At 33.5% G+C, this 15,151-nt stretch overlaps 2 protein-coding genes across 6 annotated transcripts; one reads left to right on the top strand and one right to left on the bottom strand.

Annotated features, from left to right (window-relative positions):
• Nucleotides 1-280: 280 nt before the first annotated feature.
• On the bottom strand, nt 281-7,670 carry BGAL16 (beta-galactosidase 16). 4 transcript variants are annotated; one of them, XM_022040805.2, is made up of 18 exons: nt 7,337-7,670; nt 6,159-6,254; nt 5,947-6,059; nt 4,516-4,582; nt 4,313-4,405; nt 4,077-4,220; nt 3,906-4,000; nt 3,258-3,363; nt 3,054-3,138; nt 2,855-2,973; nt 2,604-2,768; nt 2,234-2,507; nt 2,036-2,145; nt 1,776-1,883; nt 1,483-1,590; nt 1,241-1,383; nt 758-1,112; nt 281-593 (listed from the first exon to the last, which is right to left on the bottom strand). In XM_022040805.2, exons 1-18 carry the CDS (start codon nt 7,610-7,612, stop codon nt 483-485), a joined length of 2,568 nt encoding a protein of 855 aa, XP_021896497.2. In that variant the 5' UTR covers nt 7,613-7,670; the 3' UTR covers nt 281-482. The 4 variants fall into 4 exon arrangements, with proteins under 4 accessions (XP_021896497.2, XP_021896499.2, XP_021896500.2 ...); XM_022040807.2 differs by lacking the exon at nt 7,337-7,670 and adding an exon at nt 5,037-5,556 and having other exon boundaries at nt 5,632-6,226; XM_022040808.2 differs by lacking the exon at nt 7,337-7,670 and adding an exon at nt 5,037-5,556 and having other exon boundaries at nt 5,661-6,226.
• A 1,525-nt stretch (nt 7,671-9,195) lies between these two features.
• LOC110813588 (proteasome subunit beta type-3-A) lies at nt 9,196-14,498 on the top strand. 2 transcript variants are annotated; one of them, XM_022040791.2, is made up of 7 exons: nt 9,196-9,355; nt 9,480-9,661; nt 9,775-9,882; nt 11,129-11,218; nt 11,879-11,963; nt 13,855-13,949; nt 14,190-14,498. In XM_022040791.2, exons 1-7 carry the CDS (start codon nt 9,350-9,352, stop codon nt 14,236-14,238), a joined length of 615 nt encoding a protein of 204 aa, XP_021896483.1. In that variant the 5' UTR covers nt 9,196-9,349; the 3' UTR covers nt 14,239-14,498. The 2 variants fall into 2 exon arrangements, with proteins under 2 accessions (XP_021896483.1, XP_021896484.1); XM_022040792.2 differs by lacking the exon at nt 9,196-9,355 and having other exon boundaries at nt 9,474-9,661.
• The last annotated feature ends 653 nt before the right edge of the window (nt 14,499-15,151 follow it).

Below are 15,151 nucleotides of genomic sequence, written 5' to 3'. Positions count from 1 at the left end.
TTAAAAACTTACTTCAAATGGGTTTCCTTTATTAGGTTATTATGCCATTTTGCATTACTATATAATTTGGCTTGAATACTAAAATTTTGGACATGCTTTTGGCAAAAGGGTAAGCCAAACAGAGTTTGTTCTTTCTTTTCTCTTCTTCTTTTTTGGTCAAACCCAAAGTGAATTGGTTCTTCTTTTGATAGTTTCAACAGAGAAATCAAATGAATCAATAAATAGGATGTGATGTTTTAAATAATCGAACAATAATGAAACTATGTTATCGGCAAATAAATGGAAAGATTGTGACACGAACTTTATCAATAATTCAATCAATAATTAAAGTTTATCGATAATCCAAAAATTCATTGGATACTGACAGAAAATTAAAAATTAATGTAAATTTATACCAAAATTAGACCAATTTTATTAACATTAAACTTTTTTTTCAAAAAAAAAAAAAACTATTCTCTGCAAGATGAATGGTTATGGTGGTTTCATGTACATAGTGCATCAACAAGCAATGACTTGGATATGCCTGGACATGGGTCTCCTCCAAATCTATCATTCCGTAATGGAATCGAGCACTTATTCTTCCCTACACAAGCCTTATATATATATATATATATTCGTATCACCAAATATACAGTCAGTATGTTAGTTAATACTTGAAATAAAAAAATGAAACCATGGAAATTTCTTTTTATAGCAACGGGAACAAAAGTAAGAACTTGAATCATGATTTGTTAAAAAGTTGAAGAGTAGCGCCTACCCTTTTGGCAACAGGCAGAGAATGAGAAGAGTGGCAGGCTCCAACGGAATAATTTTGGCAGTCACCAGAAGGTGTTCCAAAACTTGCAAACAAGATTTTAGAAATGTTCCTTCCCGGAGGACACCGAAGATTTACTTTAGGCCTCCTCCCATGGTGTCTGGTCTTTTCAACAGGTTCATCTTGTTGCTGGCCTCGCCATGAAATTACTGGAGGAGGATGTGATTTACTCACTTGGCCACATACTTTTGTGATTGACACAGTATCAACTGATATTTCAGCAGGGTTTCCTTTTTCTTCTTCGAATATCACCAGTAAGTTTCCAGTAGTTTTTAGAAAGGATCGAGGGATGTTGTACCTATTAAAACGAATGGTTAATTATTAAAAATGTTGATTTACACATAACTTCTAGGATCCTTTTGTTTAAAAACATAATGTAGAAATTAAAAGAAGAATAATTTAGCAATTTGTCTTATCCATATATACCATGTTTGTGAAGGACTTCCTCTGGTAAGGATTGAGACCCAATATCGACCAATGCTCTCCCCATTAATCCAAGCTTCACCCTTTCCCATAGACCCAAGATCCAGTGCTACAGGGTCTCTTCCAGGGGGGGCATCAAAAAAAGTCTATATTTTTCACAAGTGAATCAAGAAGATGACCAGTGGTATATTTTAACCCAGGATAGAAAGAGTAAAAATTAAAGCTAACTAACACCCTATATTTACCTTATACCATGTAAGTGGTTGATGAGTGGAGTTGTTATGCTTGCTCCACTGGATTTTTCTTGCTCCGTTCTCTGTGTAAATTTTTAATTTCTCTCCTACCAACCCAACCTTCAAAAATTATTCAGCAATAAAACAATTATGCAAGACTCTTGAAAATGGTTTATCACTTTACATTGAGAAATGCCATATAAAGAATGTTATGGGATAGAAAAAATACAGATATGATTAGAAGTAGACTGACAGTTTATAGAAAGTGCAAGAACAGAAAAAAAGAAAAACAAAAAAAAAGGAACCTGATATCCCCATGGATAGTCTTGAAAATCATCAAGATACCCTTTTGTTCTCTGAATTCTCAAACTCCGTAATCCGGCCGCCTGTCGCTCTAGATGAGGTCCTGAATCCTTCACGCCAAAACAAGATTAAAAGAAATGATTTCTCAAAATTGAACGACAATAATTCTTTATGTTTCTACTTGTCAACAGCTGTAGTCTCTAGCACTGTACATCAAGCAATCACAGCAATAAATTAATAGTAGAAAGTACGAGAGACTTACAGGTAATCCAACCGTTACACTGAGTAAGGAGACATAGTTTGTTCCATTGTTTAAAGAGATAGTATTCTCCATTATGAATCTTTTCTGGTCAAAACTCCCATGTCCATATCCTAAACGACCAACAAGGTAAATTTACGGCTCTGCATCCCATTGATGTGCTTCAACCATAACAAAAGAAATATACAACAGCTTATATACCTGCAAATTGTCCATTAACAAATGCATGTAGTACATGGCCAAGGTGTTCTACACGGAGCACAGATTTAGTTTTACTGGACTGATGCTCATATCTGAAAGTGTACCAAAGATAATCAGATGTATCCTTCGTTGTATTCATCTGCTCCAATATTGTGTTTGCCCGTAATGATGTTTCATCAAAAGTAGGGATGGGTTCTTTATATTCTTCCCAATTCTCAATCGAATCAAACCTCTTACTTGGTTGCATTGACCTTGTTGTATACTGTGTGGTTACCTGTTCATAAGAATTTTTCAGAAAAAAGAAAAAGTCCCTAACTAACTCCCCAGGAAATAGAAAAGCTAAAGTAGCCTGGATGGATTATAATCATACCTTAGCTGTGTTAAAGGCTACAATCTTGCAGTCTGGCAAGATGCTAATCGACTTTGGAGGCAATTCGTACGAAATGTTTTGAAACTGGACCATAACGTTTCTTCTTATATCATTGTTTACAAGGAATGCAGCACATACTTGTGAATTCTCTCTAAAGACAAATGCCTGTAAACAAAATGTTGGCTCACTCTCTTCTAACTTATACATATTGCATAGTGAGAAAGAAACTAACAATTTCATGGTGTTCTTACTTCTTGTTGATCACCCAGACTCATTTTCGTCTGAACCCCAGAAAGCAAAGGCCTTGAGCATAATTTGATAGCAGCATGTAATTCCTTAAGATGACCCCATTTTGGTTGCCTAAGCAGACCTGTATACATATATCAAGTTGAGTTTTGATTTTTAATTTTTTGAAGTTTTGAGATATGTGATGAGAGCAATGAAACTTACCATATTCGTCCAAAGGAGCTTTATCATAATAACTTGTCAGTACATATTCGGAACCAGTTCTGCCAAAATTTGTTCCACCATGATACTGGAATAAAACGACTGTGTCAGAACTGCTTAAAACTTTTAGACATAAACATTGTGATTTCAAATCCAAAACATATACTGCTTATTACTCCATGCAAGTGACAAGGAGAGAATTCCCACCATGTAGTAATTCACATAGCTTCCTTTCTTTGCAATAAACAGCGCAACATGAAATGCAATATCTTCAGCTGATCGTAGTCTTGGTTCTTTGCCATAAACTTCATAGCTTCAACAAATTTAAAAACACCAATTAAGTGCTGTTTGAAACAGCAACTAAATGGAAGATGTTTAATCATCCTATGTATGCATGCATATATCTTAATGGGCATTTTGGGGAGCAAGGGGGAGGCTGTAATTTGTACTTTAAATTTGTACAAAGTAGAAACTGTGTTTGATGAAAAATAATTTTTGAAATTTCAAGAGTAAATTTTTATTAAAAATTAAAATTATTTTCTAAAAGTTGCGAATTATAATTTTTGTATTTAAACTTATCAAAACGAGATTTTGACTTTGATTTTTATCTAAAGTATGTTTAGTTGCAAAAATAGTTTTGAAACACAAAAACTAAAATAAAAAATTGCACCAAACTGGGGCGCCTTTAATTAAGCCAGATGGTGCTATCATAAGCTAGTCTCTTTTCCACGACCTAATATTTAGAGTTTGTAAATAAGTAAAAGCAGAAAAAGTTGGTTCAATTCTGACCAATTCCACAACTGTTTGCCAAAAGGAAGTTCAAATTTGTGTCCAAAAAATTTAAGTAAAACATACGAAGTTGTCCAATTCTCAGTCCAAATTGCTGGTTTATTTGGTGAATTGGGTCCGGCAAATGTTTCTCCACATCTCCTCCCATTGCATGCATTGATCTGCCAATTTCAGCTTCTCTAATTAACTGAAACAAAAAAACCTTGTAGCAAAAGCTTATATAAGACTAGGACTAACCACAGGGTCAGGAGCATCGTCTTGCTTGCACATCACCCATGGTACGCCAGTATCAAGCTCTACAGCCAACTTTGCAGTCCACTGAAGGTAAGCTTTCCCTTTCTCACCAAAAGCTTTCTGGACCATTCCATACTCATTTTCAATCTACATGTAACCCAAATTCATATAAAAGATCTGATGGAAGGTGAAGAGCTAAGAGCATGTAAATCTACTTGCTTTGTAGATTTTGTATAAACCTGTGAGAGTATAATTGGTCCTCCTTGTGAAGCAAATAACCTCTCAGACTTCAATAAATTTACTATTATTTTTGCATATTGTTGCATGTGATTCTGCATTAAAATATCAATCAAAAGAAGCATTAGTGGTTCCCATGCCATTGTAAGCAGGCTCAAATGGAAAGAATTATATAGGGATGATTAACTATTGGTGAAGGTAATACCTTGAATGGTTCATTGTCTGATCTGAAAACTATTCCCGGAACATCACGCAACCAGATTGGTAAACCCCTGCAATATGATCATAAAGAACTTTAGTTTTAACTGTTCCTGGTACTCTGTATATAGCATAATTTTAATTAAAGGAGAGGAGAGAAGGCTATCAAACATTTATCTTTTTTTTTAATGGAGGAAATTCTTTTCTTCCTTGGAAGAAAATATTTCACTATATCATGAGAAGAGAACATCATCTTATTCACGCAAAATCAGGAGCTTCTAAGTAAACAAAACAACATTAGGTACAGATAAGCCTCCATAACTAAGATAATTGCTCCATGATTACATCTAGGAACTAAAAAGAAACAAAACTGAAAAAAACATGTGGATATCTAATACATTGTCTCTTAATGGCCCAAACTCTGAAACGTCCTGAGGTTTATATAAAAGTGAAGAAAAGAGTTTTTGAGAGTCACCCTCCCCTATTATATTATGGATACTTCTTGATACAGATACTTCCAATTCATACCTCAATGCAAGGATCTCTGCCATCTCCACTGTGCTCGGTGATGGAATCCGTCTCATGCCAACAAATAATACCTTTCACCGGCAATCCCTAAAATCATCCCCAACCCTATCCATTCCTTATCACTAAAACAAACATCTGAATCAAGCTTCTAGAAGCCTTCAGGTGGTAGTTTCCAGGTTTGATATTGTTGAGAAATGACTACATTTTGAAAGCTGCCTCCCTTCCAAGTCCTGTGGATTGTTTATTTGCTCCATCTCATAGAAAGCTGTCTGCGACTTTAAAGCAAGAGTAACATGCTCCTACCATCTCCCACTCTATATGCATTGGTTTTACTCCAAATGCCCCATAAAAGCACCATAAACCAAGCCTTACATGAACATTTGCGTTGCCCAAGTTATGTTGCAACCAATCATGAAAACAAGAATGCAATAGCTGTGTACATCTCAATGGCCTGATTTTCCGTACCATGGTCGAATACTCACATTTCTGGACCAGATGCTCCTATGACTCCACATGCCCTCTACACATAACACATAACGTATTCAGGTCAATCCCTTTTAGGTCAATCTAAGGTTTACTGGCAAAATGTTCTTACATTATCTCCATGCTAGGTTTCTTACTCACAGCAACACAAGAATATTTCTTCCACCCGACACTTGATGAAGCTTTACCTGCACTTCCACGTTTCTTTTTTACCATGCTCTAATACCCAATTTTACTGTGTTCTCTCCATCCTTTATCCACATCCCAATTAGCTGTCCAGAGGAAATCTTCTCCCAAGAAGGATATTAATGGTGTTGAAGATTTCAGTTGGTAGTTACAACCTTGAGATCGAAGGCACCCCATTCTGGATATGTATATATCTACATTATCAAATTAAAAGTAAAATGTCAAAAGAGTAGTGGTTTACCCATAACCCCATTCACCCTGAATGAACGGTCCAATCCTGACGCAGGCATATAAACCTTGGGCTTGAATCTCCTTTACGAACCTTACAAGATTCCTTCTTCCACTGAAATCAAACTGTAAAACACGCAGAGACACAGTATCCAATTACCAACATTAACATGAGTATGTCTATACGTCTGTTTCTATTTTCTATATAAACGTTTAGAAGAAGACCTGTCCTGGTTTAGGCTCATGAAGGTTCCAAAACACAAGAGTTTCTATCACATCTAATCCACCTTCCCTGGCCTTTGCTATTAAAGATGGCCACATCTGCATTTAATCAAATTTAATTCATTCATTATACAGGAAACTAAAGAAACATAAAATTTGCAACCACTCCCTCTTTGGAGGTAACAAAAATTATAGAAAGTAAAAATTATTTATTCCTAATATTTGACTCTATAGTTTGTATATTGAAGTTGGCTAAAGAACTCTCCAATGTCCAAATTTTTGCTACTTTATTTGGATTAACTCAACTGGGTGCTTAATATTTTTTATTGGGTTTTATAAAGTGCTTCTTTTAACTATACTTACAATGAACATGGCATTATAAAATTATACCAACATGTAATAATATCATGTTAATATTAAAATGCCAAAACCCTAATATCAAACAAAATAGTAATGTTTAATTTCTAAGTCAGATGATAATAAACACCGGAAAATATACTTAAAAGACATTCAATTAATGACAACGAAAAATAATTACTTACTTAATTTGTATACAATTATTAACACCAAAATATTAAATAATCTTTTGAGTAAAAATTTTAATAAATAATTATTTTAATAATATTTTTAAAATTTTTAACTTAAATTACAGTTGTAGAAACATTCACTACGACAGAAGCAAAACATGAAAAGAGAAAAGGAGGCCCAAATTGAATTAATAAAAACTAGCCCAGCCCATGAATTAAACTATCCATGGGCTGGATAGTGTCGATGCAAAATTCATGGGCATTTAATATTGATACTGAAATTATATTAAACTCAATATACATTTATTTATATATATATATATAAGAATTATGTAAATCGGAAAACTATTGATTACAATAATTTAATTTTCAATTATGAATTTAAATAAATATTGTTTGATATAAATAAATTAAAGTGTTAATGGATTGCTATGGACAGGTTTGACGCTGGTCAAAACCAAAACCAGCAGATGGCTTGGTAAGAGTCGTCATCCTCCTACTTTCTCCTTCTCTCTAACATATTCTTACTTGTTTCAGTTTTTCAGAGCGACAATTTGACCAAATACGCGTAAACACAATGAAGGATTGAACTCAATATCAGTAGATGATTCAGAAAGAAGATAACGATGGTGGAATTTTGAAATAAAAACAAACCTGAGGAGTGCTTCGAGGATAGTGAATTGAACCAGAGAAGAGAATCTTATGTTGACCGTCGATCACCAACGATCTTCCATCGTAACTCACGTTTACTCCTCCGCATTTCTCCATCATCGAAGCCGCAATCAATACCGACAGGAACAGCAAACTCCGCACCATCTTCTTCTTCTTCTTCTTCACACCTTCTCTGATTCTCTCTGTGTTGGAGCGAGCAGATGAGCAGAATTGAGGAAACAGGATTGAAATATCTGTAAATCGAACACGAAATGGCATTTATTTATTCTTTTTGAAAGTGAGATTGATTTTTCAAAACAGGATTTTCAATTTTCCGTTTCTGCAGTTGCGGCAACCATTTTGGAAGTTCACCAGCTTTCCACTTCTTTTCCATAACCGGCTTTATTCACATATTTATCATTTATTTCAATATTTATTTTCTATATTTTCTTTGCTTATTTTTAATTTTTATTTTTATAAAATTAATTATAACAATAAAATTAAAATTTTAATTTTTAAAAAATAAAAATTATTATTCTTACGAACGTAAAAAAAAATTTACAAAATTAAAATAAGGGTCGAGATCTCTTTTTCATTTAAAAAAATCTCCTTTTAGATTTCATATTTTTTACGTTCGGAAATAAAAATAAATTACCAAATAAAAAAATAATATAATCAATAATTACGAGATCTCCGCGAATCATATAAATATAATTAATTTATTTTAAATTTATGTAAATAAAATTTATATAGACCCAAAATATTTAATTAAGTTGATGGAATTCAAAGTTTATAATTTTAATTAAAATTTATATGAACTCATTTTTTTTCTCGTTTTAAATAATTCTTTTTAACCATAGTAAAGTATGAATTTATAAATAAATTTTATGTACATTTCAAATTTATTCTAAATATATTTTTAGTTTAGTAAGAGACAATATAAATTATTTCCTAATAAAATTAAACAAAACTATTATACGTTATATAAAATTAAACAAAAGTATTTAACAATAATTCGTGATTTTAGGAGGCATAATATGGTTACTTTTTCGGATAGATTTATATTATGTCTGGATTATGGTGAATGATAAGATTTTAATATATACTATTATACGGGTATGAGAAAATCATATTTACTTCAACTTTAAATAGTAGCAAATGGTATACGACCAATAAATTTGAGATAAATTTTAAAATTACCGAATTAATAGTCTATGACCGAAATGTTATTTTTTTCTCTCCTTATACCATCATATAATATACTTAATTTTATTTTTATCTTTACAAATTATTATTTATTTTATTAAATATAAAAATTTAATTTAATTATGTATAATAATTATTTAATTAAATACAAATATAATTATATTGATAAATAATTTATTTTTTTTATTATATACAATTTATCAGTACATATAATATATAAGAGTAAATTAGTAATTTAACTGAAAATACAAGCATACCATCTTATCATTCAAATAAAAATATGTCATTAACATACATTAATATATAATCATCCAAATATAAAAAAATTGTACCATTCCCATCATGTATTATTATCATTCAATCACTGTTATTATATACTTAATTATATATAATAATTATTTATTTAAACATAAATATAATTATATTAATAAATAATTTTTTTTTATTATATATTTTTTATATATCATTTATTATTATATATAATATATAAAAATAAATTAATAATTTGACTGAAAATATAATCATATCATCTTATTCAACTAAAATGTTTGTAAACTGCTTTTATCATTTGTGCAGCCGAGCCAAGACCCCAGATAAAGCCTGATCCAACTAAACCCTGATATGGGTTAGCGGGTCGGGCCCCATGCACCCGTCTTCGTCCAAGCTTGGATTGTCCCTCAAGCCATCACCGTTATTAGGCTCTTCTGCTCCAACTCTTCACTCGTACCTTTCTTCCCCGTTCTGCTTTCTCCATTTATCATACTGTTTCGAAAAATAAAAGTACTAGTACAATCCTAATTTGTTATTGCAATGTCGGTAAGTCCCTCGTCTCTCTACTTTTATCACTCTAAAACCCTTAATCTGTCCGCAGGAACCATGTAGGAGTGGTTGAATAAAAAGGTGTTTTTATGATGATGATGATTGTTGTAATGATATGCAGATCTTCGAATATAATGGGAGTGCGTTAATAGCGATGGTGGGGAAGAACTGCTTCGCCATTGCCAGCGATCGGCGACTAGGGGTTCAGCTGCAGACCATCGCCACTGATTTCCAGAAGATCTATAAGATTCACGATCGCTTATTCCTCGGTCTATCCGGTCTCGGCACAGATGCCCAGACCTTGTAAGTCATTTCAAATTTCCTTTTCATTCTACTTTTAGCTATCCACTCTTCCTGCACATATTATTGGCTTTTTAGGGTTACTTGTACTAGAATTCCTTTTTGGTAATTTGAAGGTATCAGCGGCTCGTGTTCCGTCATAAGTTGTACCAACTTAGAGAAGAGAGGGACATGAAGCCTGAAACATTTGCTAGTCTTGTTTCTGCTCTTCTTTATGAGAAAAGGCAAGTGGATAGCTTTATTTTCTTTTATTGGTTCATTGAATATTTATTTTCCTTTATTTCCCCTTAGTTATTCTTAGTATTTTGAATTGGATAATTATCATTTGATGTTTTAGGCGGCATTTTGTGCTAATTTTTGTATGAGGATAGTACTATTTTGCATCAATATCATAATCTGCTGAAGCTATTCAGTTCAGGATGCGTGCTAAAGCTATTATTAGGTTTAGTATACTGGCTTGGCACGCATGTTATATTAGATGTGTTTAGTTCAGTTATAGATCAGCATATGAACTTGGATTCATTCTTCTCAGCAAGCTGAACTACTTGTATCGACATTCTTCTTTTCCATGTGGCCTATCCTTGAGCAGAATAGATCTGTTGCACATCTAGGAAAACATAGCACGTTTCAATGAGCCTGCTTAGTTCCTGGCAGCCACTGTTGTGACTTTGGCGTGCTGCTAAGTTGATGTGAGCAAAAATATTTGTGGCGCTCATGTTGGTGTTAACATGGTGTACCAATTTGTTATGCAAAGTTCTCAAGCATGGAATAATATATTTCTGCACCCTTTCCCCCGGACCCACTAAGAAAAGGAAACCAACGAGGCTTAATATGTTGAAAATTTTCATGTTGCAATAAATTTTCAAGTTACACAATCACCTGGGACAACATTTTTACAGGCTATTGTCTAACTGTTGTAGAACTTGATTCTAGCTCTCGGCTATAGAATTTTGGTATTGGATTAACAAGTAAAGTGCCTAGGCTGGTAAAAAAGAAATTATGTATATTTTGCTTGGATGTTCCGGGGCAAATACATGGATGCAATTCTTATTGCATGGGTGTGAAACAATATCTCATTTTTACCTTCCCAGTCAAACCATTACTTGTACCCTTGACACTTCAGCACTAGTATTGCCCACTTTGTGCATCTTACACCCTTCTCTTACACACCATGGTTTGTATCTACTCATAAATTACCAAGCTTCTCTTGTATGCCTTACTGATTTTACTTTTCTTATTTTTCGCAAGTACTCTTACTATTTCTATAGCAGGGGGCGAAATAATTTGTTAGTACACTTTTAAGATGAACCAGAAGTAACCAAGATTGGTGTAGCTGCTTTTTTCTCGTACAAAACATAAATCCCTTACTTCAGGAGTTTAGAGAACCTAGCTACTGCTTCTGTTTATTTCTTTGTGGAACCACTGTATTCATAAATTATGACCCATGGAATATGCCAATTTTTACTTCAGGTTTGGTCCCTATTTCTGTCAACCCGTGATTGCTGGATTGGGAGAGGAAGACAAGCCCTTCATCTGCACTATGGATTCAATTGGAGCCAAGTAAGTTCAAATATTTCCTCTTTATGTGTTCAAATGGTGATATGGATGTCAATATAGTTTACCGTAATTTATAAAACAAGATCAATAAAAAGTCACTGTAGCATAATTTTTATAAAAAAATCAATTAAAAAAATATATTATTAGCATAATATCTGGTCTGACTTGGATTTTGGTTCTTCTATACCTGCTTCACCTGTATACATCCCCGAAAGTGAATGTTAATCGTTGCCAGCAAGATACAAATGTGACATAGGACTTTCTATCTGTTCTGTTATGGATAAATAATCAGTCATGTGTTTGTGTTGCCCTGGGTGTCTTACCTTGCTTTTTGAAATTGAGAAGTTTTCATATGTAAATCGTGAGTAGATGGTTATGATTGGAAAAAATATTCTACTGTGCCTTATGTTTGTCACACAAACTTCTTTATTTATTTGAATGTGCGCTATTGGTTATAGACCAGTTTCCAAGAAGTGGCTTAACTCATTTTTTATCTTCTAAAATTTGTTTTCATTGTTTTTGTTAATATGGATATATGAGGCTGCATATTTTCTGATTTACAGAGCTATTCTTGCTTAGTGTGCCTCTCAAATAGACGGTGGGCAAGCATAACATATAGAGATCTAAATATAACCATGTATTTCCCTTCTTCCTAATATGCAGGGAGCTTGCAAAAGATTTTGTTGTTGCTGGCACTGCTTCAGAGTCACTTTATGGTGCATGCGAGTCTATGTTCAAGCCTGACATGGTTTGTAACTTGAATTACTTTTGTTTGATTTGATTGGAAGTTGGAAAAACGGTAGGATATGATTGACAACTAGACAACCAATAAAATTTTGGAAATATATTACCCCTTGAAGAAAGAAAAAGACACTCGTGTTAGACAATTCTGAGCTGGTGGCTAAATAATGTGTGTCTTACCTTTTCTTGGTGGAGAGGGTGGGGAGAGGGAAGGGGAAAGTAAGCTGGAGAAAGAAGGGCAGATATTTGGCAATTGAGTTTTTATTTATTAACAAAAGAGAGGAAACTGTATTTAGCGAGTTAGGCTGATATATCTCTTGAGTGTTGTGTGGCTGATATATGTCGAGTGTTGTGTTTAGGCTGATATATGTCTTGATATGTGTCTGGAGAAGGAGGACAGATATTTCAGAATCAAGTTTTTGTCTACTAAGGAGAAGGGGGAAAACTGTGTTCGATCGGGCAGTCTGATAACTGCTGTCTGATACTTATCCTTTTTGTCTTATGTCTTGCCTGTTGGATGGTCGACATTTGAATGCTCTATTTTAGTTTTTACCCTATTGGTTCTCTGCTTAGGGTACTTAATTGAAAACTATAAATTTAATACAGGTAATTAAATTTGTTAACCAATTTGAGAATGAAGCACCAAATCGTTAGCATTGACTTTCGCCCCCTGTTTTAGTTGGACTAGAGGAAAACTGTAAGCAAGCATGCTTGCTGGAAACCTCTTCATACAGGATACCAGGAGCTGAGAAATTAGGCCAAAGGCCTTTGTCAAATATGGAGTTTATGTTCTTAACAAGGCATATGAGCAGCAGAATAATATGGTAGGAGAAGAAAAAGGGGTCTTAAGAAGACATATGAGCAGCAGAATAATAAAGTAAAGAAGAAAAAGAGGACAAAGGACACAAAGTGAGACAGCAGAAAACATTTTAGTCCGTACATTAAGTACTTGTCTTGAAAGTGGTGGATAAATACTTTGGAAGGGCAAAAGCAAAAGTCATTTCCTAGCTCTATATCTGCTGCAAATAAAAGCAAATGATTTACTAATATGCATGATACTTGGAAAAAATAGTTCTTCAAAATACTAAACAAAATTTTCAAGAACCTATATCTTGTTAAAGATGTCTTTGCCTTCAGTTTTTTACTCGCAGCAGAATCTGAAGCTGAACTAAACTGGCAATTAATTCCCCTTCGAAAGCCTTTTTTTATTTTTCTTCCTATATGTCAACGCAAATATTTTTTTGAAATAAAAGTGTAGAGTTGTATTGATGTTACGGTGCCAAGAGGGCACAATCCATTTACAATGTATTTACAAGTTGATTAAACTATCGACAATAAAACCAAGATCATCAAGACAGTCGATGTTATTTTCCAAAATAATGGAACTAAAATAGTGAAACTAACAATCAATGAGTTTGTTAAAATCAATTTCTATTCTTTCAAAAGCGCGATTGTTTCTCTCTTTCCAAAGGACCCATATTATGGTGAGTGAGATAAATCTTAACATTTTCCTCTTGCTGCTGATGTCTTCCCATGCTAGGAGTTCAGCATTAATGTTATTGTTCATGATATAAGACTAATAATGGTGTTCCATAGGTGCTGTGAAACCAAACAGCCTGAAAGCAGGTGGTTACAGGTTTCAATCCAAATATAGCTGGGTGTATCTGGCCATGCTCCTTGCCTTCCCCTGTGCATATGATGTTTCTAGATTTTACTGGTTATATATAACTTAATAATTCAGTAGCAGGAAGTGATTGTGAGTTGTTGAATGCATAACTTTCGACCATCCTGCTAGTTGACTTGAATTCATTATGTGATTGCTACTGTAAACTGCTCCTCCTCCTGGAGCATTTTCCTTGATATAAAAATTTTATTGACTCTTTTAAGTCCTTATTCAGGAATCTGAGGAATTGTTCGAGACTGTTTCTCAGGCGCTGCTATCATCTGTAGACCGTGACTGTTTGAGTGGTTGGGGAGGACATGTATATGTTGTGTAAGCTTTCTGATACATCTTTTTTGTTACACTGCACACTATTTACTTGCTTGGAAAATAATTTTTCCATGCTACTTTTAGTTCCATTAAGTACTATGATATCTCAACCTGACCATTAAAGATTTAACTCTTCCTTTCTGGAAATTTTAGGGAAAGTAAATTGTTGCATATGAAGTTTCTAAAATTTTCTGATAAATTTCACTGCAATTTTAATGCCTCTTTTTTAATGTTCTACTACAGTACACCAAATGAAGTAAAGGAGAGAATCTTGAAAGGAAGGATGGATTGATTTCTCTTGCGAAGGTGAAAGCCAACTGCTTTCTAATCCGATTTAGTGAATGATAGACTGAATCCTTTGGCTTCTCTGTTAATGGTTTCCATTGCTTACCATGCCTAAACTCCGATGTAGCCTGGTAAAGTTTCAAGTATAATTTACGAAGAACTGAAAATCTTGTTTTAAGGAATTCTGATGCATTAGATGTACTTCTATGGTGTTCAACTAAACGAAGAGGCACAGTGTTGGAATGAATTTCTTTCTGTTTCTTTTTCCCTTTCGTATGAGACGATTGCCGAGTCCGGATGATATTCATTTGATTACCATTGTGGAAGAGTCACATAAAGTAGGATTATGGAAGAGAATAGTAAGGGGATTACAAATTATAACCATTCAAATATACCAAATTCTGAATATCATCTTTTCCATAAAACATATTTCAGGGCATGGATTGCTTGCTTGTTTCTTATTCCTTTTTCCCAGGGCCAGTATGGCTTCTTGAGATGCCTGCAAAGTCTGTTTGCTTTTTAAAATTTACACATACAGTGAAGGAACACAAACCATGTGAAATGAAGACGACGATAATGATGATGATCAATCCGATAACAATTCCATTAAGTGTTTATCTTTTCAGGTAAACATGTATTAAGTGATTTCAAGGAGAGAGAATTGTTCGTTAGAGCTTTCTTAATTTTTCTTAATCCCGTTTTAATAATTAATTACGGACTATGCACCGTTCCCTTGGTTTCTTGTTTTTCTCTTAATCGAAAAAATATATAATTTCGTTAATCAAATAGGATTAGTGGGTCTTGGAAAATAAGAAACTATACAATCAGAGATATTTTTTTTCAATTACAAATATACACTATAAATATACATAGAATCTATTTACAAATGTAAACTTAGCTTAAACTTCTAGAATTCACAT

This window comes from Carica papaya, chromosome 1, assembly GCF_054855325.1.
Source record: "Carica papaya isolate Zhongbai chromosome 1, ASM5485532v1, whole genome shotgun sequence".
In the NCBI taxonomy this organism is placed as follows: Eukaryota; Viridiplantae; Streptophyta; class Magnoliopsida; order Brassicales; family Caricaceae; genus Carica; species Carica papaya.
The sequence above is the reverse complement of the archived record's forward strand: the minus strand, read 5'-3'. Positions and strand labels throughout refer to the sequence as shown.

Coding starts and splice junctions, on each gene's coding strand:
- BGAL16 (XM_022040805.2), bottom strand. CDS start 7,612: ATGCCATTTCGTGTTCGATTTACAGATATTTCAATCCTGTTTCCTCAA. Junction 4,001..4,076: donor ACGATGCTCCTGACCCTGTG/GTTAGTCCTAGT, acceptor TGAAATTGGCAG/ATCAATGCATGCAATGGGAG. Junction 1,113..1,240: donor GGAAGTCCTTCACAAACATG/GTATATATGGAT, acceptor TCGTTTTAATAG/GTACAACATCCCTCGATCCT.
- LOC110813588 (XM_022040791.2), top strand. Junction 9,883..11,128: donor GCTCTTCTTTATGAGAAAAG/GCAAGTGGATAG, acceptor TTTTTACTTCAG/GTTTGGTCCCTATTTCTGTC. Junction 13,950..14,189: donor GGAGGACATGTATATGTTGT/GTAAGCTTTCTG, acceptor GTTCTACTACAG/TACACCAAATGAAGTAAAGG.